This window comes from Lotus japonicus, chromosome 3 (genome assembly GCF_012489685.1).
Source record: "Lotus japonicus ecotype B-129 chromosome 3, LjGifu_v1.2".
In the NCBI taxonomy this organism is placed as follows: Eukaryota; Viridiplantae; Streptophyta; class Magnoliopsida; order Fabales; family Fabaceae; genus Lotus; species Lotus japonicus.
The window spans coordinates 42,504,188-42,530,851 of record NC_080043.1 but is presented as its reverse complement, the minus strand read 5'-3'; the positions used below and the strand labels follow the sequence as shown (position 1 = coordinate 42,530,851).

The 26,664-nt window shown below is 42.4% G+C and overlaps 2 protein-coding genes across 7 annotated transcripts; both read right to left on the bottom strand.

The window, feature by feature from the left end:
- Positions 1-1,193: 1,193 nt before the first annotated feature.
- Positions 1,194-5,050, bottom strand: LOC130742815 (uncharacterized). 2 transcript variants are annotated; one of them, XM_057594918.1, is made up of 3 exons: positions 4,915-5,050; positions 2,508-4,824; positions 1,194-2,408 (listed from the first exon to the last, which is right to left on the bottom strand). In XM_057594918.1, the coding sequence occupies exon 2, from the start codon at positions 3,573-3,575 to the stop codon at positions 2,595-2,597; it is 981 nt and encodes a 326-aa protein (XP_057450901.1). In that variant the 5' UTR covers positions 3,576-4,824; positions 4,915-5,050; the 3' UTR covers positions 1,194-2,408; positions 2,508-2,594. The 2 variants fall into 2 exon arrangements, with proteins under 2 accessions (XP_057450901.1, XP_057450902.1); XM_057594919.1 differs by having other exon boundaries at positions 4,915-5,044.
- Positions 5,051-5,892: 842 nt separating this feature from the next.
- LOC130742814 (uncharacterized) lies at positions 5,893-20,888 on the bottom strand. 5 transcript variants are annotated; one of them, XR_009021274.1, is made up of 5 exons: positions 19,914-20,888; positions 18,634-18,704; positions 7,155-8,339; positions 6,313-7,073; positions 5,893-6,236 (listed from the first exon to the last, which is right to left on the bottom strand). XR_009021274.1 is itself a non-coding variant. In XM_057594915.1 (3 exons), exon 3 carries the CDS (start codon positions 17,397-17,399, stop codon positions 14,451-14,453), a length of 2,949 nt encoding a protein of 982 aa, XP_057450898.1. In that variant the 5' UTR covers positions 17,400-18,250; positions 18,634-18,704; positions 19,914-20,888; the 3' UTR covers positions 14,426-14,450. The 5 variants fall into 5 exon arrangements, 3 of the variants coding, with proteins under 3 accessions (XP_057450898.1, XP_057450899.1, XP_057450900.1); XR_009021275.1 differs by having other exon boundaries at positions 20,701-20,888; XM_057594915.1 differs by lacking the exons at positions 5,893-6,236; positions 6,313-7,073; positions 7,155-8,339 and adding an exon at positions 14,426-18,250.
- Positions 20,889-26,664: the final 5,776 nt, after the last annotated feature.

Below are 26,664 nucleotides of genomic sequence, written 5' to 3'. Positions count from 1 at the left end.
TCTTGGAGATCAGAGTCAGCTCATCTTCATCAGAATCTTCTGATGCTTCTTCAGATTCCTCTTCTTCAGCTTGAAGAGCTTTTGACTTCTCAACCTTAGCCTTTTCAGATTTAGATTTCAAGGCTATGGACTTTTTCCTCAGATCTTGCATCTCTGAGCGCTTCAGCTCATGGCATTTCAAAATGCTGATGAGTTCTTCTAAACTCATATTCTCAACGTCTCTCGTGAGCTCTATTGAAGTCACTAAAGGCATCCAACTTTCAGGAAGACACCTGATGACCCTTATGACATGATCTTTTGTTGTGTAACTCTTGTTGAGAGGTCGTATGCCAGCTACAAGCAACTGAAATCTGGAGAACATTTCTTCAATGGACTCATTTGGCTCCATGATGAAGGATTCATACTTTTGGATCAAAGACAATGCCTTTGATTCTTTGACTTTCTTGTTTCCTTCATGAGACATCTTCAGAGATTCGAAAATACCTTTCGCAAACTCACGATCTGTAATCTTCTGGTACTCTTCATAGGAAATAGCACTTAGAAGAATTGCTCTTGCTTTGTGATGTTGTGAGTACAGCTTCTTTTGATCTACAGTCATCTCTGACCTTGGGATCTTCTTGCCATCTGCATCAACTGGACGCTCGTAGCCATCCACAATAATATCCCAGAGATCTGCATCGAAACCCAGAAAGAAACTTTCCAGTCTATCTTTCCAATATTCGAACCTTTGACCGTCGAACATAGGAGGCTTTGCATTGTAACCATCTCTTTGAGTTTCACTGGTGGTGGCAGCCATTGTTTTTCACACCGGCCCGGATCACTGAACACTGTTAGGTGTGGTAATCAGAACTTGCGCTCTGATACCAATTGAAGGTATGAAAAACGGTAGAAAGGGGGGGGTTTGAATAACGTTTTCAGTATAAAGCTTCTACCTTAAAGATTTTGACAAATCTTCCGAGAACTTTAAGTGCTAAAGATAAGAGATAGAAAAGCACACAAGGATTTTATCCTGGTTCACTTGATAAATCACTCAAGCTACTCCAGTCCACCCGTTAAGGTGATTTCTTCCTTCTTAGAATGAAGGCAATCCACTAATCAGGTAAGAGTTACAACTGCACTTGAAACCTACAAGTGACTAATAATTACACTGACTTAGCTCACACTAAGATTCACTCTCTTAGTCTTCTCTAGGATCCGATCAGCCTTGATCTCCTAAAGGAACTAAACAAACTGTTTATCAAAGAATTGTTTACAAGAGATTTGCTTCTAAAAAGCTAATAGTAAACTCAATGAATTTCAGATGAAAGAAAGCTTAGAAGAATTTGAGTTTGTCTTGCGCGTATGTGAATGCTTCTAGCCACTTCTTTCAGTCTTCAGCCTCTTTATATACTCCAAGGATTAGGGTTGAGCGTTGCATGGAAAATGCTACCGTTGGAGGGCAGTTCTGGAAAATCCAGCTTCTGCTATGTCTGAGACTGTTAGGTAGGTCGTCAGGAAGGTACAGTTGCTTTTGTACTTGGATAGCGACTTGACCTTTAAACCTAGGAGACTTCTGATCAGGGGAATGCTTCATATTGGAACTTGTGAAGCCGGTTGATCAGAGTCAGAGGGAAAGCCCAGATCCTCTGATCAATGTTTCTTCTGATTCTGAACTCAGAGGGAAGAACATGACCTTCAGAGTATCTAGCTTCTGGACAACAGAATTTCACTAATCAGATTCTGGATCTTCAGAGTCTTCTACACCATCAGAATATCTGAGCCTTCAGTGTTTCTTGGTTATCAGACTTTCTGGATCTTCAGAACTTCTAGTGACTGAGTCCACATCAGAGTTTGTATAACTTCAGAACTTCTGAAGCTTTTCCACTGTTCATACTGAACATGGTGAATGCGAAAGCGTTGCTTGGGTCGCTCTTTATACACAGTGCTTCTGATTTGTGTGAGATTGAGTTGAGGTCAGAGCCTGCAAATAGCACACTCAGAGAAACACGTTAGAGTACCACAATTGTTCATATCAAAAAGGTTAACATGTAATCGTCAAAACATAGAGTTGTACAACTAGATCAAAACTTGATCTTACAAATTGAACCACATTATACTGAATAAAAATAGCTTAAATTAATTATTAGAGGTCTTAAACATAGTCTTGAACATAGGCAAAATTACAAATCTAATTCATAGACACAAATTTACAAACGTGAATCCTAGTGGAAGTCTTATGTGATATCTATGTAGTTATCCACATTAGGAACACGAGGACCACCTATAGCGGCAATCCAAGCAGTGTGCTCAACCGCAAATTTGGCCATACGGTCTTCATACGGGCTAATCCATTCGGACGTGGGTTGTACAACGTTGTATTGCCATTGGGGAGCAATATACGGCATAGGATGTCCATGCACCAACTTCAGCTACATTTCAGATTGAAAGAGTATAACAATAAAAATTAGTATACTTTGAAACAAAAATGATCTAACGATAAAAATTGGAATACCTAACTAAATATATACCTGTACAAAGTGGTTGAGCACATGACCAACATCTATAATTGGTTGTACCTCCGGTGGGGCACCTCTGAGCGGAAGGTAAGTGTAACTTCAGTCCATCGAAATGGAGATAAAAACCACTTGAAACTTTGTAGCAATGAGGTACCCCATCTCCGGCAAGTGCATCCATTTGTCATCAGTGGCCATCTGATCACGAGGGAGAGTGAGACGAAAGTGCATGGCCTGAATTGTATCATTGCCCCACATGTAGTTATACTTTCGCTGATGCAGTTCGAGTTCTTTAATCAACTCTTCCCTAACCCAACACCAACGATTCTGCCCTTTCGGATGTCGCAACAATGCAGCGACCGCTCTATAGCCACAATTACCATCTCCATCAACATCTATCACTTCATCTACATATTGTAGGAAAAAAGATGGCAACCACTCCATGTAGATGCTGGTGGGAGACTCCTGGGTTTGGGTCTTCATAGACTTCTTGCTCTTTGACTTACTAGCTTGTGATGAAGGAGTCTTGGACCGTGTAGTTGGTGGAGGACATTTGTTGAGCGTGGTAGGTGTTGCGTTGCTACCATGCGCTTCTGTGACATTATCAACATGTTCCCAATAACAAGGCTCCCGCCTCAAGGATCCTATTGGTTGACCTCTAGGTGGCTTGCTCCCCTTGGCCTTGGGCGGCTGTTTCGTTTTTATCATCACTTCAGGTGGACACAGTGAACTACTTTGAGGACAATACAACTCTTTAACCTTCCTCCTTAGCATACTTTGGCCTGCATCATCCATAGCATTGAAATATGCAACCAATGCATCAATCTCATACGGAATGTCTCCATGGTTTGAGGTTTGGCTATCCGCAGTAGGCACCTGTTCCCAAGAAAGTATCTTCCAGAATGGATCCACGGCCTCATACGGAATTGAAGATAAACTCTGAAGTGCACAAGCGCAAGGTAGTCCATGAGTTTTTTTCAGCAAGCAACCACATACCTCATCATGACCCCAAACTCTGTTTCTTTCATCGTGCATCAGCTGAAGGGCATTTTGAGCCACGAATCCCCTTACATTCGTATACATTTTGGACTTGAAACGGTGCTCTACATTGTTGATGCTGCGTTGAAAAGATGCTAAAATTTCGGTGTGCCTTACAGTGGTCAACCTATCCGCTGAAATGCATCACATTGTTCGTCCATGCCTTCACAAACTTCTCCTTGTGTGTTAACCATGTAGAAGAAATGTACTTTGTGAACTTTGGGAAGTTTCTACACATGGCACACATTCTCCCCCATTCCTCATCATATTGTTTCTCTGTTTTCGCATTGACCACATATGTCCACATTTCCATGACTGTATCTTTAACACCGTCTGTGGCAACCCACAATTTGCACTTTGCCTCAACATTTTTATTTATGTGAAACAGACATAATAAATTGCAAGAAGTGGGAAAAGTTTGCTTAATAGCACTCAGTAAAGTCAATTCTTTGTCAGTGACAATAACTCCAGGTAATCTGACATGGTCGGCAAGCAAAGACTTCATGCAGTCCAAGGCCCAAACATAGTCCTGTGTGCGCTCGTGAGTCATGTAGCAAAATGCTATGGAGAAAGTCTTACCAGTAGAAGTGAGACCAACCATTTCAAGCAAGGGGATCTAGTATTTGTTTGTCTTGTACGTGCAATCCATTATGACCACATGAGGGAATGTGTTGAAGAGCTTGACAACATCAGGATGAGCCCAGGAAACATCTATAATGACACTCGAATCGTCTTCTTGTCTTTCAAAGTGAACATAGTTGGCTTCTCCCAACTTCTTCATCAAAAGTTGCATTTCTGTCAATGGCCCCTGTGCGGCTTTCCTGATTGATTTGCATTGAGTGTATACTTGAGTGATTGTAGTCAAGTTATCTGGATTTTGTTCCTTCAAAACCAGTAGCATGTGTCTCGGTGCAACCCAAGCCTTATGCATAGTTCCCATTTGCCCCTTCTCTTCCTTCGTTAGTCGACCAACGTAGGAGTGACCAACTAGTGATCTAGCCGGTTCATGGTTGTGCTTTCCGCACATCACTTTCAGCCACCAACTTCTATCACTCTCTGTAGGTCGTCCTTTTAGTTCAAAAGGACAATCACACTTTTGTGATCTGGTGGTCTTGTACTTGAACGTAGCCGGGTCCTTGTAGGGCACGTACTTACCATGCTTTGCGCACCGCAAAATAACTTTTATACTTCCACTTACCCTTGCATTATCGGACCTTGCGATCACCACCACATATCCATTGTCCTTCCCAACCTTCCGAGCCCATTCGAGAAGGTCATCCCGTGTATCAAATATCTGTTCAATTATGACATATCCCTTTAGAAACACTAAACAATATTGTCAACCATAACTAAATAATACTGTCATAATGTAATCAATTAATACCTGATCAGTTGTAAACAAATGTGTGGCATCCACACTTATAGATGGGATAGATGTGTCATCACTAGACTCAGCATTTCCAGCATCATATTCTTCAGCTTGAAGCAGCATTGATTCATCGAAAAAAAATTGGTCTGTCATACTGCCTGCAGAAACAAAATATACACTGCAAAATTTAATTTAACCAAGGTGGGAAATTTAATTTAAACAACATGCAAAATGTGGGAAATTTAAACAACAAATTTGTATTTAAATATGGTATGCCTGAGAATACGTATCTACAATAACATGGAACTTGGATGCACAAGGAACAAGGTGGGAAATTTAATTTAAACAACATGCAAAATGTGGGAAATTTAAACAACAAATTTGTATTTAAATATGGTATGCGTGAGAATACGTACCAACAATAACATGGAACTTGGATGCACAAGGAACAAGGTGGGAAATTTAATTCAAACAACATGCAAAATGTGGAAAATTTAAACAACAAATTTGTATTTAAATATGGTATGCCTGAGAATACGTACCAACAATAACATGGAACTTGGATGCACAAGGATGGTGGTTGATGGTGGTGCAATGAAGGTGCTGGTGAAGGAGAAGGAGGAAGGAAGAAGAGAGGACAAGTGGGGTCCAAAAAGTGAAGGCAAAAGAGACAAAGAGTGGATGAAGAAGAAGGAAGAAGAGAGTAGGTGTAGGAGTCAGGATAATTAGATGGGAGTAGACCAGCTGTGTGGGAGGAGTCCCGTCATGTTGCAGGGTGGTAGAGATTTTGATTCTCCATATATGGAACATTAAGATCCGAAACATTTCGGTTCTTTATGCTTCGAATTGTTTCGGTTCTTTAAGAACCGAATCTAACTGTGGTAGTTTCAATCCTTTTCCTTTTGTTTAAGTTTCAATCAAATTCTTTATGATACCTACTGTATGTTTCAAAGCAATAAAATAAACGAATCTAATAAACTACTCTAATAGAGATTAAACAATAATCTTAAAACTCTTAAATAACGAACTTATAATGTGAAATACAAAGACAAAAACTCATAAAAGTAATACATAGCAGTCACTATCCTCTACCCCTACGACCTCCCCTACCTCTACCCCTCCGACCTCCACCCCCTAGTGCCTGCAGTGGCTCCTGCTCTGCCTCTGGATCCCCTGCCTCGTCTGCCCGCAGCAAAAGCAATGCCCTGTGTCCCGGCCAAATCTCGAAGAACCTCGAGTGCCCTCTCAACTATACCGCGGCTCTGTGTGCCTGCCATGGGAGCATCACCCACCTCCAGTGAGTGCTCAAGCAAATCCACACTCCTACGCAGAGCAGCCTGAAAATAAATCAATACACATGTTTGTTAATCACACAAACCACAACTGCATAAAGAAAATAGAATTCAAGCTCACCACGGCACTGAAATCCTCCCTCTTCTCATCTGGGATGATAAACCGATGGGACACAACGGTGTACCATTCCATGTAGTCTGTCGCTGCCTGTCCATCTGCTGCGGCAGGAACGCCCTCAGGAACTAGGTGCGGCTCATAGTCTGCGAATGCTGCATCAACATCAGTGGCAAGGGGAGATCTCTCCATCACGACCGAAGGGTGTCGCGGGACCGTCTGCACGTAACCAAACTACCACAGCACCCGCTCTGGAAGATGAGGTCGCACGGCCGGCCCGAAGGGTGTCCGGATGTAGCCCAAGAACAAAGCCCTCGGATCTCGCGGTCGCGCAGTCCTATGAGCCTCATATGGACTCCAGATGACGTTAGCTGCCGTCAGCTCATCGAATAGGACTCTCCTCTCCTCCACCCTAGCATGACCCGAACGTGACTCGATCCACTTGCACGCTCTGGGCTCTGTCTCCACGTAACCCGTGTTCTCATACCGGCGTACTAGGCTGTCTGGGAAATGCTCGAACGCCCAGGCTAACAACATGGACGTGTAACCGCCCATCTGTTTGATCCCGCTGCGTGAGGACCGACCAAGCTGGTTGTACAACGTGGCAAGCGCAATGGCGCCCCACGCAAACTCAGACACCCGATGAAGATCCTCCAACATGCCAATCCAATGGATCGTGGTATAGTATCCTCCACTCTTGCAGGCAAACAACGTCGCGCCTATAAGATGAAGTATGAACAACCTGGCTGCATGGTCGTAACGCCGGTCTACATTGCATAAAACAACCGGTTATCAATTAGTTAGCCAAATAATATTCCAAAATAAATTTAATAATTATTAAACCAAACCTGTAACAGCACTCTCATATCTAGTCTGTAAGAAGCCGAACCGCAGCCCCTGAGTATTGCATGAATCAAACTCCTTGAAGTAATCATAGCTCTGACCCCCCCAGCAACTGAACGCAGGTCTCTGCCATCTCTAGTTTACTCAGGATTGGCGCAGTATAAAACCTCCCACTCGTCGAGAGATGAAGAAGGGCCGACACGTCGTCCAGGGGTGACGGTCATCTCCCCGAACGGTATGTGGAAGCTGCTGGTCTCCTCATGCCACCTCTCGACAAGAACTGAGATAAGTCTTGAGTCTGTCTCCTGATAACTGCACTTCACAAGCTGATACAATCCGGTCGCCTCCACTAATGGCAGTACATCCCTATACAGGTCGCCCTCGCATGTCATCTTCCCCAGCTTTATCCCAGAAGTTGCAAGCTTCAAATCACGTCGGTCATAATAACGATCGTCAGTGCTGCCTAGAATGGCATGCCACGTCCACGACGCTATGTGGTCCGGGTAATGGTATAAGAGTGACAGCTCATGTGGCCCCCCAGGAAACGGTGCCTGTCTCTGGAGCGGCGGCCTCCTCTAAACATGTGAAGCCTCTTCTACAATCTCCTCACTGCCATACTCTAACTCACTACCGGACCTAGACTCACTGCCAGACTCAGAAGCAGATGTCTCCTGCTCGGCCGAGCGCTGAGGCGTCGGGAGAGGGGACGGATGAGCAGTCGGGTGAGGAGTCGGGTGAGAAGTCTGCTGAGCAGATGGGTCAGGACTCCAGTGAGGACAAGGCTGACGAGTCGGCTCAGGAGTAGGGAGGGGAGGAACCTCAACAGTCACCTGATCAGTGGTCTCGAGAGCAGGGATGACCGGAACCTCATGAATCTGCTGAGAAGATGTATCAGGAGTAGGGAGGGCCGGAACCACAGGAGTCAGCTGATCAGATGTCTCAGGAACAGGGATGACCGGAGCCGCAAGACCCTGCTGAGCAAGTGGCGTAGGAGTACGGTGGGGAGGAATGTCAGGAGTCGGGTCTCCACGCTGCGAAGCTGCCCTCCGAGGTTCCTTCCGAGTTCGCTTCCGAGAACTAGAAACATCATCATCATGATCACCTCGCCTATGAGAAGCGTGGAGATACTCACGACGATCAGGAACCCGTTTAGCCGCTAGCCGCTTGTTGTCCTTCGCCCTAGGAGGCATCTATTGAAAGAAATAGGACAAAAGGCAAATCAGTGATATGACAATTATAGCAAATTATAACTTGAAGACTAAAGAAATTTATGCATCTATTAAAAGTGTATGGTTTCCATCACTAAAACCAGTGACAAGATTATTAAAAAATAAACATGTTCAAAAACTGTCATGTTCAGAATGTTCAAAACTGAACATGACATGTGAAAAAATAAACATAATGTTCATGACACAGTAGCTCAGATAAGTAGCTGATTTAAGCTTGAACCAACATAAGTGTTCTGTACTAGGGAGATCTGATGTAGAAGACTGACAGAAAGTAAACCCTAGCAGAGTACTAAAAATATCACAAAAGGAATATTCTCATTAAATGTTCAAAAGGTCCTTTTTACAAGGTGTTGACCTCTCCTTTTATAGAGGGAATGATCATGATGTGGACTTTTGCTGTACTTGGGCCTGACAACCGGGGCCCAAGCCTTTATACATATAAGACAAATCTAAAGGAATCTTCCAGCTGGTGTGTGGGCCTATCTAAAGGGCGGGCGGAATTCAATGTTATTCTGTGAATCCCGCCAAGGCTGATTTCGTTCGTCTGATTGCTTGATTTGGGCGGGCATGAGCATTCTTTTTGTCCCGCCCAGTCCACATGCCCCCAAGACATGAGGCTCAGGTTTCTCGAGTCGAAATGTCTTTTAATGTGCTGCTTTGTAGGCCACCCCGATTGGTCGCCCTTTGATGTGCGTACAGCTGGTCTTTGTGATTGCACGCCTGTTGTCACGTTCTTGCTTATAATTTCTCGTCCTTTTCATGTTCCTTTATACGTCGCCATTTTTATCTTTGTTGATACATCGCCGTTATCACACCCGTCAATCACGTCTTTTCAACTGACGCACGTATCCTTCTTTTCCGGGATTTTGTTATCATTTGCCATAAATGCAGTTGTGCGTCTCGAGGAGTTATGTCTTTTCGTTTCATACCTTTTCAAATTTCAAATCCCACGATCCCACGACCCTTCACGATCTTTCCCACTCGTTCTCTCTCTTCCTTTTTCTTCTATAAATACCCTTTTCACCTTTCACTTTTCACTTTTCTGGAAACTTTTGTTCTGAAAACTTTTCATCGCAGCTTTCACTCTCTTCTTTGTTCTCCGGTGAACCTTTCTCACTCCGGCCGTCGTCATTGCGCGGTGCTCCCCCATTGCCGACGTCTTCTTTACTCAATCCTCAATTTCTTCCTCCGGTGAGTCCTCCCTCTTTCTCTTTTCTTGACATTGTTCGTCTTCTTCCTTTTTTGTTTTGGACCTGTTCATCTTCTTTTTTATTTTTATGAAATTACCCAGTATGTCGACGCAAAATTTTAGCATTTCTTCTTTAGAACTCACTTCACCTTCTACGGAGGGGGAAGTTTCTGCCCCCACCGTTATCGAAATTCATTCCTCGCCTTCCACTCACGAGGATTCCGGTCCCGCCGGCTCCGTTGATTCTATTCTCTCCTCTAACGGAGATTTGTCCTCGCCCGAATGGCGTTCCAACGCGCATTTAGTTGAAGATAAGTGTCTTTGGCGCTCCATCTAGGGTAGTATTGGAAGCATCAGCTCGCTTCGAATATCTTCTCAAGGGTTTACAAAGATAAATCCCGCCACCTCTAATAACGAAGATCACCTGTTAAATGTTCTTCCATGTGGCGAGGATGATTGTGTTCTTTTACGCAAGGAACCTTCTGATGAATCGCCCGACTTCTTTTTTGTTTATGGCTATTTCTTCTTGGATTTGAATATCAAACTCCCTTTCTCGCCTTTTATATGTCACGTTCTTACCTTTTTGAACGTGGCGCCTTGTCAACTCCAGCCCAACGCCTGGGGTTTTATTCGCTGCTTTGAAATTCTCTGTGAACATTTGAGTTGCACTCCCACCTATCCCTTATTTTTCCTTTTCTATAAGACAGTCACCACAAAACCTACATCTGTCAAGTGGGTTCCCCTTTTGGCCCGCAAGAACATGAGCCGATTCACCGCCCTTAAAAGCCATTACAAAGTGTGGCAGAAAAAATACTTCAAAGTTATGGAGTCACCTGAAATGAATAACTCTCGCCGGAAAATATCCGTTTCATACGACGCCTTGGATGAATCCGAGCAGGCCATCGCCGATTACCTCCGCACATTACCAGTAATCTCTGGTCATGACTTGATTGAAGCGTCGAAATCCGGCACTTTAAATCAATTTTTTAGTAAGTTTATAATTTTTGCACAACTTGTTTTTCTTTTTGTTCATGTACCTCGCCTAATTGATGTTTTCCATGCAGCCACGATGGGAAAAAGCAAGGTTGATGCAAACCCCATCAAGATGAAGGAATACCTCGCCCAGTCTGCTGCGGCGGCGAAGAAAAGGGCCGCCGAGACTGAGCAGAAGAAAAAGAATGAAGGTACTTCGGGCTCTGATAACGTCAGGGACCCTAAGCGCCAAAAAACTTCGAGCGCTGCTGGTGGTAGACCTCTTCACCAATCAACTCTCGACCCAAAAGGTCGTCCGGCTGAGAAAAAGAAGGGTCATGACAATGTCCCGCCAATTCAACCGGATTCAAGTGCACTAATCAACTGTCCGCCAACTCCATTTACCCAAGCTGGCCCTAGCTCAGCTATTGGTGGTGAGACTCCTCCCCCTTTGCTGAGCTTATCTGATCCTCATTTCAACGGATTTGATTTTATGACCCGCACCTTTGATAACCGGCTTCACAAGGATGTTTCCGGTCAAGGTCCCCCCAACATTGCTTCTGTGGCGATCCATCACGCACTTTCTGCCGCCAGTACCATGGCGGGAATGGCTCAGTGCGTGAAGGAATTGATATCGGCTAAGAACCGTTATGAAAAGAAAGCGACTGATTACAAGGCTGCCTATGAGCGAGCAAAAGCCGATGCTGAGACCGCCAACAAAAATCTGAAGGCTGCTGAGGAGAAGTGTGCTAAGTTAACTGATGACTTGGCGGCTTCTGACCTGCTTCTTCAAAAAACCAAGTCTTTGAAAGAAACTATCAACGACAAACACACTGCTGCTCAGGCCAAGTGCCAAAAGCTGGAAAAGAAGTACGAACGCCTAAATGCTTCCATCTTGGGGCGTGCTTCTCTTCAATTTGCTCAAGGCTTTTTGGCGGCCAAAGAGCAAATAAGTGTGGTTGAGCCAGGCTTTGATCTTTCCCGTATTGGGTATTTGAAGGACATCAAGGATGGTCAAGTGATTGGTGATGATGATGTTAGCCTCGACCTCCTTCCTCAATTCGATGATGAAAGTGAGCCTGAAGAAGAAAATGGCGAGGATAGGAATGAGCAGAACAAGGATAAGGATCAAGAGAAGGAAGACCCTCAAGTTGGAGCAAGCCAGAGAAACGACGCCAACAATGATAATGTAGCTTGAACTTGTAATTTGTTTTTATTTTGTTAAGTCAACTTTATCTTTGAGCCTTGCCCTTTTTTTATTTTGTTAAGTCAACTTTATCTTTGGGCCTTGCCCTTTTGTTTGTCCTTTCCAATCATGTAATGCTTCGCCACTTCCTTACTTTTTAACAAAGTTGGTTTTAGTTCTCCTGTTGTTTCCATGTTGTGACTTTGATGTTGTTTATCAGATTTTGTTGTTATTTAGGTCTGTATACCTTAGTCGATTTTTCGACGAGGCTTGGTTTCTAGTGGCCACTAGAATTGCCAAGGCTTTTTAACATTTGATGGCGATACTTTCTTATTCCGAAAGGTTTACTCGCGGTATTGCATACCTTGATACGATTTGCATTGCATGAACTCGTAATATAAATTTTTAAAAATATAGGCGATTCTGTTGAAATAATCTTTTCATTAATTTTCTTTCACACATGGGAATAATTGTTCCTTCATTACATATGTCGCCTCATTAAAAACCTTTCCAAAGAAAGGAAAAAGAGTGCGACTTCATTCACCTTTGTTGTTTTTTGTCTTTTAACTAAAATATTGCTTCAGATGTGAGGCGTTCCATGTTCGTGGGACCCTCTGTCCATTAAGTTGTTCCAGCTTATAAGCTCCTCCTCCAACATCGCCTATAATCCTGTAAGGCCCGCCCCAATTGGGTGAAAGTTTATTGTGTTTGTCGGGTATTGTATTTTTTCGGAGCACTAAGTCTCCTACCCTCATCTTTCTTGGCACTACTTTCGTTGTGAATTTTCTTGCAATCTTCACTTTTCCCGCCTCATTTCTTATGTGCGCCTCCCGTTGTTCTTCAGGCAGCATAACTAGGCTTGCTATCAGATTTTCTCCGTTGTCATTCTCATCAAACCGAGCTACTCGCCAACTTTGGTTTTCTATTTCCACTGGGAGCATGGCGTCAGTCCCATAAGTTAAACGATACGGGGTTTCCTTTGTGCTTGACTGCTCAGTGGTGTTATATGCCCATAGGACGCCTGGTAATTCTTCCGCCCAAAGTCCTTTCGCTTCATCAAGCTTTTTCTTTAAGCCTTTTAAAATGACCTTGTTTGCTGACTCAGCCTGTCCATTGGTTTGTGGGTGTTCTACCGAGGCAAATCGCATTTCAATTCCCATTTCCGTGCAAAATTCTCGGGTAACATTGCTTGTGAATTGGGTTCCGTTATCCATTACTAACGCCATGGGGACCCCAAATCTACAAACGATCCTTCGCCACAGGAAGTTCATGACCTTGGTGGCTGTGATAGTCGCCACTGCCTCGGCTTCTATCCACTTAGTGAAGTAATCCACCGCCACGATGATATATTTCATTTGTGCCTTCGCTACAGGGAATGGTCCTAAGATATCAGTCCCCCACATGGCGAATGGCCAAGGCGCCATCATGGTTGTTAATTCTTTCGGTGGAGCCTTGTGTAAGTCAGAAAAAACTTGACATTTTTCACATTTCTTAACATACTCCAAACAGTCATTCTTCATTGTCGGCCAATAAAATCCTGCTCTCAAAACTTTTACTGCCAAGGATCGCCCGCCGATATGACTGGAACACACGCCTTCATGGACTTCCGCCATTATTCCGTGGGCGTCCTTGGTATCGACACATTTGAGCATAGGAGACATAATTCTCCGCCGATACAACTCACCATCCACCATTGTGTAAAAACTGGCTTCCCTGCGTTTTGCTCTCATGTTCAGATCATCATCCTTTGGAGGGTTTTTTAGGAAGATCTTGATTGACTCCATCCAAGAAGGCTCGCCTTCACTTATTGACTTCACTGCTTTGAACTTCACTTCCACTAAATCAATACTTGGGCGAGGCAGGGTTTCTTGAATGACTGTTTGTTAATTGCCCAATCGCCCTGTACTTGCTAATTTTGCTAACACATCAGCTCTCTCATTTTGTCCCCTCGGGACATGTTCTATTTTAACATCTTTGACCTCCATCATCAATCTGCGCACCACTTCCAAGTACTTGGAAAGTTGCGGATCCTTCACCTGATACTCGCCTTTCACCTGCTTAACCACTAACTGCGAATCTTCTTTGATAAATAGCTTCTGGACCCCCAACTCAATGGCTAGCCTTAAGCCAGCGATCAAAGCCTCATATTCAGATTGATTGTTGCTCGCCTTGAACTCGAATTTTAGAGACTGTTCAATGATTATTTTATCTGGACTTTCAATTGTTATCCCAGCCCCGCTTCCAGTGTTGTTGGAGGATCCATCCACAGATAGGACCCATTCTCCTTGAGTCTTTTCGCCTTCTGTGGGCGTTAATTCCGCCACGAATTCGATCAAACTTTGGACTGTGACTTGGCCCCTTGGCTCATATTGTATATCGTATTCCGATAATTCAACTGACCAGCTAACCAATCGCCCGGATAAATCAGGCTTTTGAAGTACTTGCCTTAAGGGAACATCAGTTTTAACTTTGACTTGGAAACTTTGGAAATAAGGCCTGAGGCGCCTCGCAGTTTTCAGAATCGCCAATGCAGCCTTTTCAATTTTTTGGTACCGCAACTCTGCCCCCTGTAAAGTATGGCTCACGAAATATATAACTTTCTGCTTTTTTCCCTCTTCCTGGAGCAACACCGTACTCACCGCCTTGTCAGTAACTGCTAAATAGAGCACTAATGGAACGCCTGGTGTTGGCTTGGAGAGTACTGGTAATGTGGCCAATGATTCTTTTAATTTGGTAAAAGCTTGTTCGCATTCCTCTGTCCACTGAAACTTTGAATCTTTTTTAAGCATGTGAAGAATGGGGCCGCTTTGTCACCCGCCATTGGCAAGAAACGTGACAAGGCGGTCATTCGTCCTGTCAAACGTTGAACCTCCTTTACACTTGTTGGGTTTTTCATCTCCAAGATCGCCATTCCCTTATCAGGATTCACTTCTATTCCTCTTGATGTCAACATAAATCCCAAGAACTTTCCTCCCTGGATCCCAAAAGAACACTTCTCAGGATTCAACTTCATTTGATATGTTCTTAATTGAGTGAACGCTTCCTTGAGATCGCTGCCATGATCACTAGCCCTGGCGGACTTTACAATCATGTCGTCCACATATACCTCCATATTCCTGCCCACTTGTTTTGAAAAAATTTTATCCATGAGCCGTTGGTACGTAGCTCCTGCATTCTTCAAACCAAAAAGCATTGTCTTGTAACAATAATTCGCCTGATTGGTCATAAATGTTGTACTTTCCTCGTCCGAGGGATGCATCATGATTTGATTGTAGCCCGAGTAAGCATCCATGAGACTTAAAAGTTCATTCCCGGAAGCTCCATCCACAAGCTTATCAACATTGGGAAGTGGATACGAATCTTTGGGGCACACTTTGTTCAAGCTTGTGTAATCCGTGCACATCCGCCATTTCCCATTGGCTTTTTTGACCATCACAACATTGGCGAGCCATGTTGGGTACTGCACCTCACGGATGAAGCTAGCCTTGATCAGTTTCTCAGTTTCTAATTGTACAGCCTTGTTCTTTTCTTCACTCATTCTTCGCCTTGGTTGGATGATTGGGGTCGCCCCTGGTCGTATGGCCAGTTTGTGAGTGATCACATTGGGATCAATCCCTGGTACATCATTGATGGTCCATGCAAAGAGATCTAAATTATCACTCAGCAGGGTGATCAATCTTTCCTCTTGCTCCTTTGTTAAACTGCTGCCAATTTTTAAAAATTTATCCTTAATTTGTACTTGCTTGGTTTCCTCCAGAGGTTGTGGGCGGAAATCATCAGCATCGTCTCTTGGATCCAAACTAAATCCCTCTTGTGGAAAGATTTCCGTGATTCTGTGACTTTCTTTGGCGGCCTTACGCCCATAGAGCGCCACACTTCTTAAATAACATTCTCTTGCTGCATTTTGGTCCGCATGTAATACCCCAACCTTTCCATTGCAGGCTGGATATTTAACAGTCAAATGAGCAGTTGAAATGACCGCACATAGCTTGTTGAGGGTGTCTCGCCCCAAGAGTACATTGTAATTGGCTCTGCACGCCAAGACTAAGTACTTCACTTGAAATTTCTTTACAAACTCTCCTTCGCCAAAGGCAGTTGGTATTTCCACATATCCCCGAACAGTGACACGGTCCCCTGTAAATCCTACCAAAGTTCCTTTATACGGCCTCAAGTCTGATTCTTTTAGCCCCAGGCGATCAAAGGCATCTCCATAAATGATATTTGCCGAATACCCCTGGTCTAAAAACACTTTCTTCGTCACATAATTGTTAACCCTGATTGTTACCACAATTGGATCGTTGTCATGGGGAATCACATGCGCAAAGTCCTGAGGGGTAAATATGATAGGGGAGTGATTCACCCAACACTCGCTTTCGCTTGCCTCATGTACTGAGTGTACTGCCGCTACATAGCGTTTTCTAGCCTTACTTGAAATTGCACCCCCACCAAATCCTCCTGCAATAGATGAACATTCCCCAACAGGATCGCCCAACTCTTCAACTATCTCCTTGCCTTTGCCTTTGTCCCCTTGGGTGATCCTAGCGACCTCTGGCGTTGCTGTGTCTTTAACGAAGTTTGCCAAATGACCAGCCTTAATCAAACGATCAATTTCCCGCCTCAAATTCCAACAATTATCTGTCGTATGCCCCAACGCTTTGTGGTACTCGCACCACCTATTGGTATCTACATTAGCTGGCGGCCGCCGTGGTGGTGGCGGGTACTGCACAACGTTTGTTTGCCCAACTGCCCTTAAAATGGTGCTTAAGGGTGCATTCAACTTGGTAAGTGGAACTGGAGCAAGCGAAGCACCATGCTGACCAGTTGTGGCTGCAGCGGGACCTTGAGAATTTCTGTGCCATGTATTTTGAAATCCTGGTTTGGGGTTTTGATATGGTCCCGGTCTTGGTACACGGGGGGTTTGTGCTACCCTGGTTTCCTTCCCCGCCTTAGGTTTATCCTGTGACACCCCGCCAGATTGGGCTTGCTTGCGTCCTTCCTCTCTTTCTTGTTTTTTCTGATCATCTTGCTCAATTAATATGAATTCCTGAACACGAGCACGAAGGTCCATCATGTCTTTTGCTGGTCGCCTCGTTAAGTCCCGATTCAAATCACCCGCCCGGAGACCATTTTTGAAAGACGCTAGGCAAACATCCGGATTGTCTTCCTCCAGTTGAACCGCCATTTTACTAAATCGCGCCATGTAGTTCTTGAGCTTCTCCCCTGGCTGTTGATGTATGCTGATAAGATCAAACATGGTTGCCTTGGTAGTTTTATTGGCGGAGAATTGAGTTAAGAACTTTGTGGACAAATCAGTAAAATTGTCAATAGAGAAGGGCGGTTGACGGATGAACCATTGCATCGCCATCCCCTTGAATGTTGATGATAACAACCTACACTTCACCTCATCTGTTGCTCCTCCAATAACCATTTTCGTGTTAAAGTAACGCAAGTGTTCCATGGGGTCTGAGTCGCCTGAAAAGGCGTCCAAAACCATCGTTTGCAGATGCTTTGGTATGCCCACCCTTGTGATGGCGGGAACAAAAGGCTGGAACTCAACAACGTCTTCGGCCTCGAGCCGTTGTTCTTGCTTATAGTCTTGTCGCTGGGTTAAATACTCCACCTGGGCTTGCAACTGCTCGTTCTGACTTTGTATTTTTTGCAAAGTGTCCAACATTTGTTGCAAGGCCGCCGGAGTGATTCCCGTCACTACCTCTGGTGCTTTTCTCGGAACGCTGGTTTTGAGGTCATCCAGATTTATGTATTCAGGCGGCGCTCATCGTCGCCTGACTCCTGGATCTGATCTAGCTATCAGATCTGAAGGTCTTCCCGGAGCTGCATTCACCAACGACACCGGTGACTGCGCCACCGAGTGAACCCCCGCCGAAGAAGCCTCCTGCTCCGGCTCTTGAGGTACTTCACGGTTGTTGTACCGTCCACCGCCGCGGCCGCCGTGACGACCACCACCCCTCCGGCGATGATCGCGGCGGCCCACGCCACACAAACGAGTTTCCATGGATCTTAAATCTCACCTTCTATGTCAAGTAGTAGATCGAAGTAAGACCCACAGACGGCGCCAATGTTCTGTACTAGGGAGATCTGATGTAGAAGACTGACAGAAAGTAAACCCTAACAGAGTACTAAAAATATCACAAAAGGAATATTCTCATTAAATGTTCAAAAGGTCCTTTTTACAAGGTGTTGACCTCTCCTTTTATAGAGGGAATGATCATGATGTAGACTTTTGCTGTACTTGGGCCTGACAACCGAGGCCCAAGCCTTTATACATATAAGACAAATCTAAAGGAATCTTCCAGCTGGCGTGTGGGCCTATCTAAAGGGCGGGCGGAATTCAATGTTATTCTGTGAATCCCGCCAAAGCTGATTTCGTTCGTCTGATTGCTTGATTTGGGCGGGCATGAGCATTCTTTTTGTCCCGCCCAGTCCAATAAGCTGCATTAGACTCAAGCTTGAACTAACATTAGCTACGCCTGCTCTTAGGCTAGTACATCAAGTAACATTGCTGAACTGACATCAAAATCAAAATAAAATATTGTAAACAAGCACTCAAAGGGATAGCTGGGTTCTAACTGCTATCAATTTTTATCATTTGATAAAGATCACTATTCACTACAAGTTCTAATATGAATGAGTTAAATTAAACAAAGGGATAGCTGGGTTATAAGGCTGAAAATGGCAGCATATGAACTTGAAGCTCATTTTCAATATTGGAATTTACTGTGAAAACATTATGAAAATTGCCTCAAACTTTAGTACAACAGCTTAGTTCATGGATAATATGGTGCAATCTATGAACAGCTTATTACATTAGCCAACTTATTTATCATGAGAAATTGTTCTTCTCAATGCCTGAGAAATAAAGAACTAGTACCATAAAACTACAATTATACCTCTCTATATATATAACTAGGGAGTGATGTGTGATGAAAGTGGTACGAGTCCAAGAGAGTATGAACCAAACCTGTCAATTAAAAGAGTGTATCTATGATTAAATAATCACCTTAGAATTAATACAAATATATCAAGAGAAGATTCAATCTTCTGCAATAGACAAAGAGAAGATACTCCCACTATCTACATAAATGATTAATGCACCAATTATAGGAAATTAGACAAAGAGAAGATACTCCAATTATAGGAAATGAAAATACATATCATTCAAAAACAGAAGAAAAGTCTACTTGACAAACCTAGATATATTCTATCTTCCCTTCTGAATTAATCTAATCATATCTAACTCACATTTCCCACTTTAGCCATATTTTTCTCCAACAAACATGCGTGTTCCAATGGTTACCTCATTTAGATTCTTCATCTTTTCTCTCATTGCTAATCTCCTCGTCATCAAAAAGAATGAGGGAAAATATGTTTACAATTGCCCTTGTCTATGAATTTGGGGAATTGTCAGAAGGGACAAACAGAGCTAGTTCTCCTAAATAAGATACCTCTGAAAGTATGAAAAGTAACAAACCTAAACATAGGAACAAAAACCCAATCCATGTATAAACACCACCCCAGAATCTTCTCATCCAATTGCTTTTATAATACAGTAAGAGAATTATGACTGCTTTTATAATGCAATATCAAATTCCCTCAAATTCATTCTACTTGTGTTAGACTAGTTAAGTTTCAGTTAGTTAGCATAGATATTGTTTAATTAGTCAGGTCTGCAAATAGCTAAGATTCTCTTGACATATTTTTGAAAGTTTAAGCTTCTATACTTCCATTGATCTCTATAAATACTCATGTATCATATCTATGCTTAAACAAATTTTAAAAAGCGTGCTGAAGAAGATAATTTCACTGGAGTTTGTGGTTTTGATGAAGGTGAGGCAGGATAGCTCTCATAATGCATTTCAAGGTAGTACAATAAGTGCTTGTGGCTCACATGAAGATATGGAAGTGGATTTGACACTAAGCATAGGAGGAAACATGGTTAACAACAACAAGTGCTTCGGGACATACAAACCGGAGGCAGGGAAACCCCAAATCAGCACCCCACGATCACCGTAAACCTCTAACCCCAAAATTTTCCATTTACAAACCCTAATTTACCTAATACACATGCCTAATTCAGTATGTAACACCCTAATGTAACGCCTACAGCAACAACAACATGGATTTTAAGAGGAAACCGAAAGTAGGGGTTGAATAGATGAGGAAAACATACCTCTAGGGTTGAATAGATGTTGTACTTGACAAAATGATGAAGAAAACAAGCCTTTGAGGTCGCCCCAAGATGATTAACAGCAAGTGCTTTGTGGATCTTGGAGATTGATGAACGGTGAGGGGGCTTGAAGGTCGAATGAGGAGGTGAATGGTGAATGAGAGTAAAATGAAAGTGAAAATCAGACCAATATGTTTCGGCACTTCATCTAACAAAGTATTTCGATACTTTAACTACCGAAAATAAACACGGAGGGACATTTTGGTATTTCCCCACTTAACTATTGCCTGGGCATCAAGGAGAGTGTGAAAATCAAACCGAAAGAAAAGAATCAAAAGATCATAGGAGAGGAAAGTGAGAGAGATTGAACCCTGTTTGTTGCTGTGCATTCAAGAAAGAGACTTATCATCTCTTGTATCACAATAGTTGTTCAATGTAGCATTTCATTTTGGCACCATTCATAAACAAAAACAGAGGAGAGGGACAAGCCTTCATCTTTCCTGCAATTTTCTTGATTTATGAGAGAGGAACAGATTTTACCAAAAGACAAGAAGAAGCCAAATCCCTCTGAACAGCGGACAGAGACCAATTTTCCCCCTTCTCTTTATAAGAAGAAGGATTGAGCAACAGAAAAGGGGAACAAAAAACATAAATAAAAAATTCATATTCATCCTCCAATTCTTTTCTCCCTCTGATAGAGAAAACCAGAACCCACTTTCAAAACCCTTTCTCCACTATCAACAATCACTTCATCACTACCACAATTTATGAAACTTCCTCCATAACCAACCTTTCTTCCAAAACTTCCATCAAAACCAACGCAGCCACCCAGTCGAACACCGAGAGCCGCCGTCACCGATCTTCCACCCACAGCACCAAACGTAACTGTACCAGTCCTCTTCTTCCATGGTTCTCCCTGTTTTCCACTTTTCTCTTTATTTTCCTCTGTTTTCCCCTTTTCTCTTTGATTTTCCTCTGTTTCAATGTACAGATATATTTTCTTGTCTACATGTTTAGTAATTAGGTTAATGTGTTTTTGTTTTGAACTGGGCCTATTGGCCCAACGTGATTTTGTTTTTTTTAATATGTGATTAGTGTGATTTGTGTTGTGTTTGAGTGTGTGCGTACTATATTTCTGTGTGTGTGTGTTTTGGGTCTAGTGGTTTAGTATGTAACCTATTAATATGTGTTTAGTTTTAAAAATCTAAAAATCCAAAAATATATGCTTTCATTTATCATTTAAATTTTAAAATCCGAAAACATCTAAAAATCTCATAAAATACAAAAAAAAACATATTTTTCCAAAAAAATCATAAAAAATCAAGATCAACATCTCTTTAACAAATCATTTTTTTTATCAACTCAGTTAGAACTACGTAGCCTTGATGTCTCCTCACAGAGAATACATAGGTTAGGTTTATTCCCGTCAGGCACTCCAAAATAAAAACCCTTAAGGGTTCATGTAAATAATCTTTTTTCTTTCATTTGTGAATAATCAATTTTAAATTTAAATCTTCTTTTCGGGGTAAAATGAATATTTCTAAAGTTCTTTAATTTTGCACAATTAGTCAAAGGTAACCGTTTTTACGGACGTTGTGGGGTGCTAATACCTTCTCCATGCGTAAATGACTCTCAGGTTCATAACTCTAACGCATACCAGTTTTTCTACTTGTTTTGAGGGTTCCAATTTCCCTTTAAAAATTGGTGGGGACTCTATTCTTTAATACTATATTTTATTCTTTTATACATTATTTACCTATCTATTTTATGTATTTATTTTTCCTCGTCCCGCCGCGACGCCGTTGCGACAGTATTAATATCAAATCTCTATTGTCAAATAACATATCTAATGGATAAATAATACTATTTATATTTTGGTACATTACCAAAAAAATCTTATGAAGGTAAACTTTTTATCATCAATGTAAGTTGAGTCTTGAGGCATAAACAAAAAATAATAACATTATTATAAAATAATTATAATAACACTTTAAAAATCTTACAATCGTGTATATATATATATATATCTCTGTAATATTTACATATTAAAATTTAAAATATAGTAGTAAAGATAACAATTAAAATGAGTAAAATATGTAACTTATTTAATCCATTTGAATAAATTATAAAATGTTCATCCGTGCATCCGTGATTCTTGTTCAGCTTGAAGCGCCTTGACCTTTTCAGGTCTTGACTTCAGAGCTATGGACTTTTGCTTCTTCTGAGGTAGATGGTCAGCACGATCTATCTTATGACTCTTCAGGATGCTGATAAGTTCTTCCAAACTTATCTTGTTAATATCCCTGGACAACTTCAAGGAAGTCACCAAGGGCATCCACTTCTCATGAACGCCTTTGAGGATCCTCTTGGCATGATCAACAGTGGTGTAGCATTTGTTAAGCACTTTAATCCCAACAATAATCATATGGAATCTAAAGAACATGTCTCCTACAGATTCATCAGGCTCCATCATGAAAGTTCATACTTCTTGATTAGAGATAGAGCCTTTGTCTCCTTGACTTCATCATTTCCTTCATGAGACATCTTCAAGGAATCAAATATGGACTCTGCAGAATCACGATCAGTGATCTTCTCATATTCTTCATATAAGATGGCATTGAGTAGGATGGTTCTTGCTCTATGATGATATTTGTATATCTTCTTTTAGTCTGCATTCATCTTACCTCTTGGAATCTTCACACCATCTTAATCAACTGGACATGTGTAGCCATCAACAACAAGATCCCAGAGATCAGCATCAAAGCCAAGAAAGAAACTTTCGATTCTATCTTTCAGTAATCAAACTTTTCTCCATCAAAGATAGGTGGTTTTCCACTGTAGTGGTCTTTCTGAGTTTCATTGGTGGTGGTCGCCATTGGAGTTTTTCACACCGGCCTAGATCTCTGAACACTGTTAGGTGTGGTAATAAGAACTTACGCTCTGATACCAATTGAAAGTATGAAAAACACTAGAAAAAGGATTTGAATAGGGTTTTCAAAGTTTTAAAGCTTTCCCTCTAAGATTTTAACAAATCTTCTCGGTTTCAAAGAACACAAAGTGCAAGAGATAAAAGGATGAGAAAAGCACACAAGGATTTTATCCTGGTTCACTTGATAAATCCATCAAGCTAATCCAGTCCACCCGTTAAGGTGATTTCTTCCTTCTTAGAATGAAGACAATCCCCTAATCAAAAATTGTTACAACTGCACTATATATTGCACCTGGATATAATAATTGCAATGATTCGATATTGCTTGGCTTTTGTTGGAAGGAGTCGTACTCATATATTGCACCTGGAACGTTTTCTTAAAATGTTGGTACATTTAAGATTTAGTCATTAACCTGAGAGTCGTTGCAAACTTATGTTTAAAAATTAAAATCATACAATTGATTTTTCCGAAGTGGGAGAATGTTAAATTTATCTAACGTTTTGTTGGCTACAATCAATTATTATTTTGTTTGCGAAAAACGGGTTAAATCATATTTCTGACATGGGTGCATTGGACTTTTTTATTAATCACGTGATCTTTTTAATTGAGTCTAGGTATCTGTAATCTGATTGGTGTGGGCCGTAACCCTGGGTTATAACAGATTTGGCTAGGTCCCCTTTGTAATCACTGAATCAAAAAACTGTCTGCTCCACAACTTACTCCATTGAGAGTTTTGAAAGGAAGTTTTTGATAGAACATTTAATATATCTAATTTATAAGTTTGTGTTTATACAATACATAGATGATGGTCGATATTTAAGGAAGCTTGGCCATTCATGTCTAATTTAGAGATAATTTGTTTCTTTCATCGCTTAACAATGAGCAGTTTCCAAAATATATCATCGTGAATCAAGACAAACAGTATTAAAGTATGTAAGAGTAATTCACTTCTTCGGAAGTTTGTTATTATTGCACTAACCTCACCTCTAGTTTACAAAATACATAGACCTCCCCTCTTTCATATATTATTTAGAAAGACAGAGGGATGTTGAATATTATAATAATAAATCTTCAAGGATGTTGATTCAATGCATAATAAACTTCATGAGAGGTTAGTGCAATGTTCTCAATAAAGTAAGTGGTTAATATCTTATTAGATGAAAAATGGGAGGTCAGTACAACAGTGATAAATTATGCAAGAGTGTGAGAAGTGAACCTCATATCCTTTTCGCTCTCTCTAAGAATCTCTATGCCCTATCTCTTTTCACCGAGCAGATCTAGGGCTTCATGGGTGGCTGTTGCGCTGCCTCTCTACGTGGCGGCAACCCCCCATTTAAACCCTCCTTTTAGTTACTTCCTCTATTATTTGTTCCTTCCTTTCCGGTTCTTCCCCTGTTCATCGTTTCCTCTGATTTGGTTCCAATCCAACTCCCTTGGCGTTCGGGGCTTCAAAGACTTCCGCTCTAGGCCTGTGGCTTCCTTTTCAGTGAATGCGGTCGCCCTTAGCCGCTGGTGAACAATGGTTTCTCCTCCTCCTCGCTGCATCTCCCTGCTCTACTCGTTGTGCTCCGTTCTCGTTCTTGCTGTCATCATTTTCCTTGTCTTTCAATGCGCCGCTGGGGCTTCTCTTGGCTCCTTGCACCGCCGTAGCTCGCCTCTACTTCATGGTTGTTGTGGAATTGGTGTTCTCGGGGTTTGTTGCAGGGTTTTGGGTTTTGATCTTTGTGCCTATGTTGATAGGTTGGTGTGTCTACGTCGCGGTAGAGCATGTGGATTGAGGCTGACGTTGGCGCTTCCTCGGTTTGGCCATCTCTGGATAGGTCTCGGTCGTTTGGTTTCTCTGCAAGACGTTGACGTGGTGCTTATTAGATTGGAGTTTGAGTTCAGCCAACTTCTTTGTTGTGTAGGTTAAGCCAATGTCGTTGAGCTACGGTTCCCTTCCAACCTCAAACATTTTTTTCCTTGACAAAAGCTGCTGCAGAGGTGGTTTGGTGGCTGTGTTGGATCTTATTGTAGCTGGTTGTTGTTATCTCGCCGAGCTTCTTATCATTTATCTATTTTTTATTATTTTATCTTTCTTGTGTTCTTTAGGTTCCAGGTCGAGGATCTATGACGCTTGTGGGTTTTTGTTGTTGGGTCTTTTGATTTGCGCAGCTGGGATGAGTCCTTATTTTCAAATAAGGACCTATCTTTGTTGTGTAGACGCTAAGGTTTTGATTAGGTCTTTTTGCTTGCCTGTGGGGTTTTTAGAGGTTGATGGGAGATTTTTGTTTTGGGACTGATTTTGTTGGTTATTATACCTAGCAGCAGGGCACTTTCCCCTTGCAGTGTTAACAGAAGGCTCAGCCTTGGGTGCCCTACACTGACTGGTGTTGTGTCCCGGTAGGTTGCAATTGTAGCACCTGGGCCTTGAATCTGGGCAAGCATTAGCAAAGTGCCCTCACATTCCACACTTGAAGCAAGTCACATCCTTGGTCGCGGTCTGGTTTCCCGCACCTCCAGCAGTTGTGTTTACAGACTTCTGAAATCCTTGGGTAAACCCTCTCCCCGCAGGACGTTGATACGGCTTCTTGCTCTGAAATTTCCTTTTACCTTGATAGCTCTGGGAACCCGACCTCATTGGTCCCCCAGTTCCAGCTCGGTTAAACCTCTTGTTCTTCATCAGCTCCACTTCTGTGGCCTTCTCCACCAATGACTGGAATCGCACGATCCCCAATGGCCTCACTGAATCCTCAATATCAAGCCTCAGTCCATTCACAAAGCGCTTTCACATGTAATGTTCGTCGACATGATCGTTGAAGAATTGGAAATGCTTAGCCAGAGACTCCAGTTTAAAAGCATACTCCGGTATGGACATGCCTCCCTGACGAAGAGTCAGAAATTGTGCCTCCCTCTCATCCTGAGCGCTAGTTGGAAAGTACTTCTCCAGAAATGCAGTACGGAAAGTGATCCAGTTGACTTGCTCATGGTTCGCTTCCATGATCCCTCTGGCGCCTCTCCAGTAGAATTCAGCATCTCCCAGCAGCAGGTATGTAGCCATGCCCACCTTGGCTTCTCCTGCGGTCTGCAGCACTCCGAAGATCTTCTCTATCTTCTGGATCCAGAGATCCGCTTTGCAGGATCAGTCCCACCCGTGAACTTGGGCGGATCTTGTCTCCTGAAGTCATTCAGTCCCTTGTTCTGGTCCAATGTCACCTCTCTTTGACGTTGATACTGGTCGCGTGCCTCCTCTGCGACACGTCTCTGAGCGTTTTCGTTAGCCTGCGAAGTCACTGCCTGGGCCATAGTGGCCATCATCTCAGCGAGTTGATTCACGTTCACCATATTCTGTAGTTGTCAAGCAAACAGTCAGTACCCATCATAAGATATTATTATGCATAGCTATACAATATCATTAGGTAGCAACTTCAAACAATTAAAGCGAAAAATCGCTTGGCAGACAATCAAGGTTTTACTCTTTGCAGAGTCACACAACTTAGCACGGAGGACATATTCCTCAAAGACTCCCGAAAGACTCGACAAGCTCTAATACCACAATGTAACGTCCCGACTTTCGGAGCGTCACTTTAAAAATTAATTAAAATAAAACAACGAAAAATGGAGGTATTTTTTTTTAAAAGGAATAGACATAAATATGAAAGACTTGTCCAACGTGGACTTAAAGAAACTCCAAACATGCCCCGATAAACTAATATATATATAAATGGATACAGCCCATGCTGTACCGCAACGTCACCAGAAACTGACTGTGATAGAAAGTATGCCAGAAGGCAAGTGTACGCAACAGTGATCAAGGTAGTGTAATAATTACAATCCTGAAAATG

Excerpts from the sequence above, each read along its gene's own strand:
- LOC130742815 (XM_057594918.1), bottom strand. The coding sequence starts at position 3,575 with ATGTATACGAATGTAAGGGGATTCGTGGCTCAAAATGCCCTTCAGCTG.
- LOC130742814 (XM_057594915.1), bottom strand. The coding sequence starts at position 17,399 with ATGTTGGACACTTTGCAAAAAATACAAAGTCAGAACGAGCAGTTGCAA.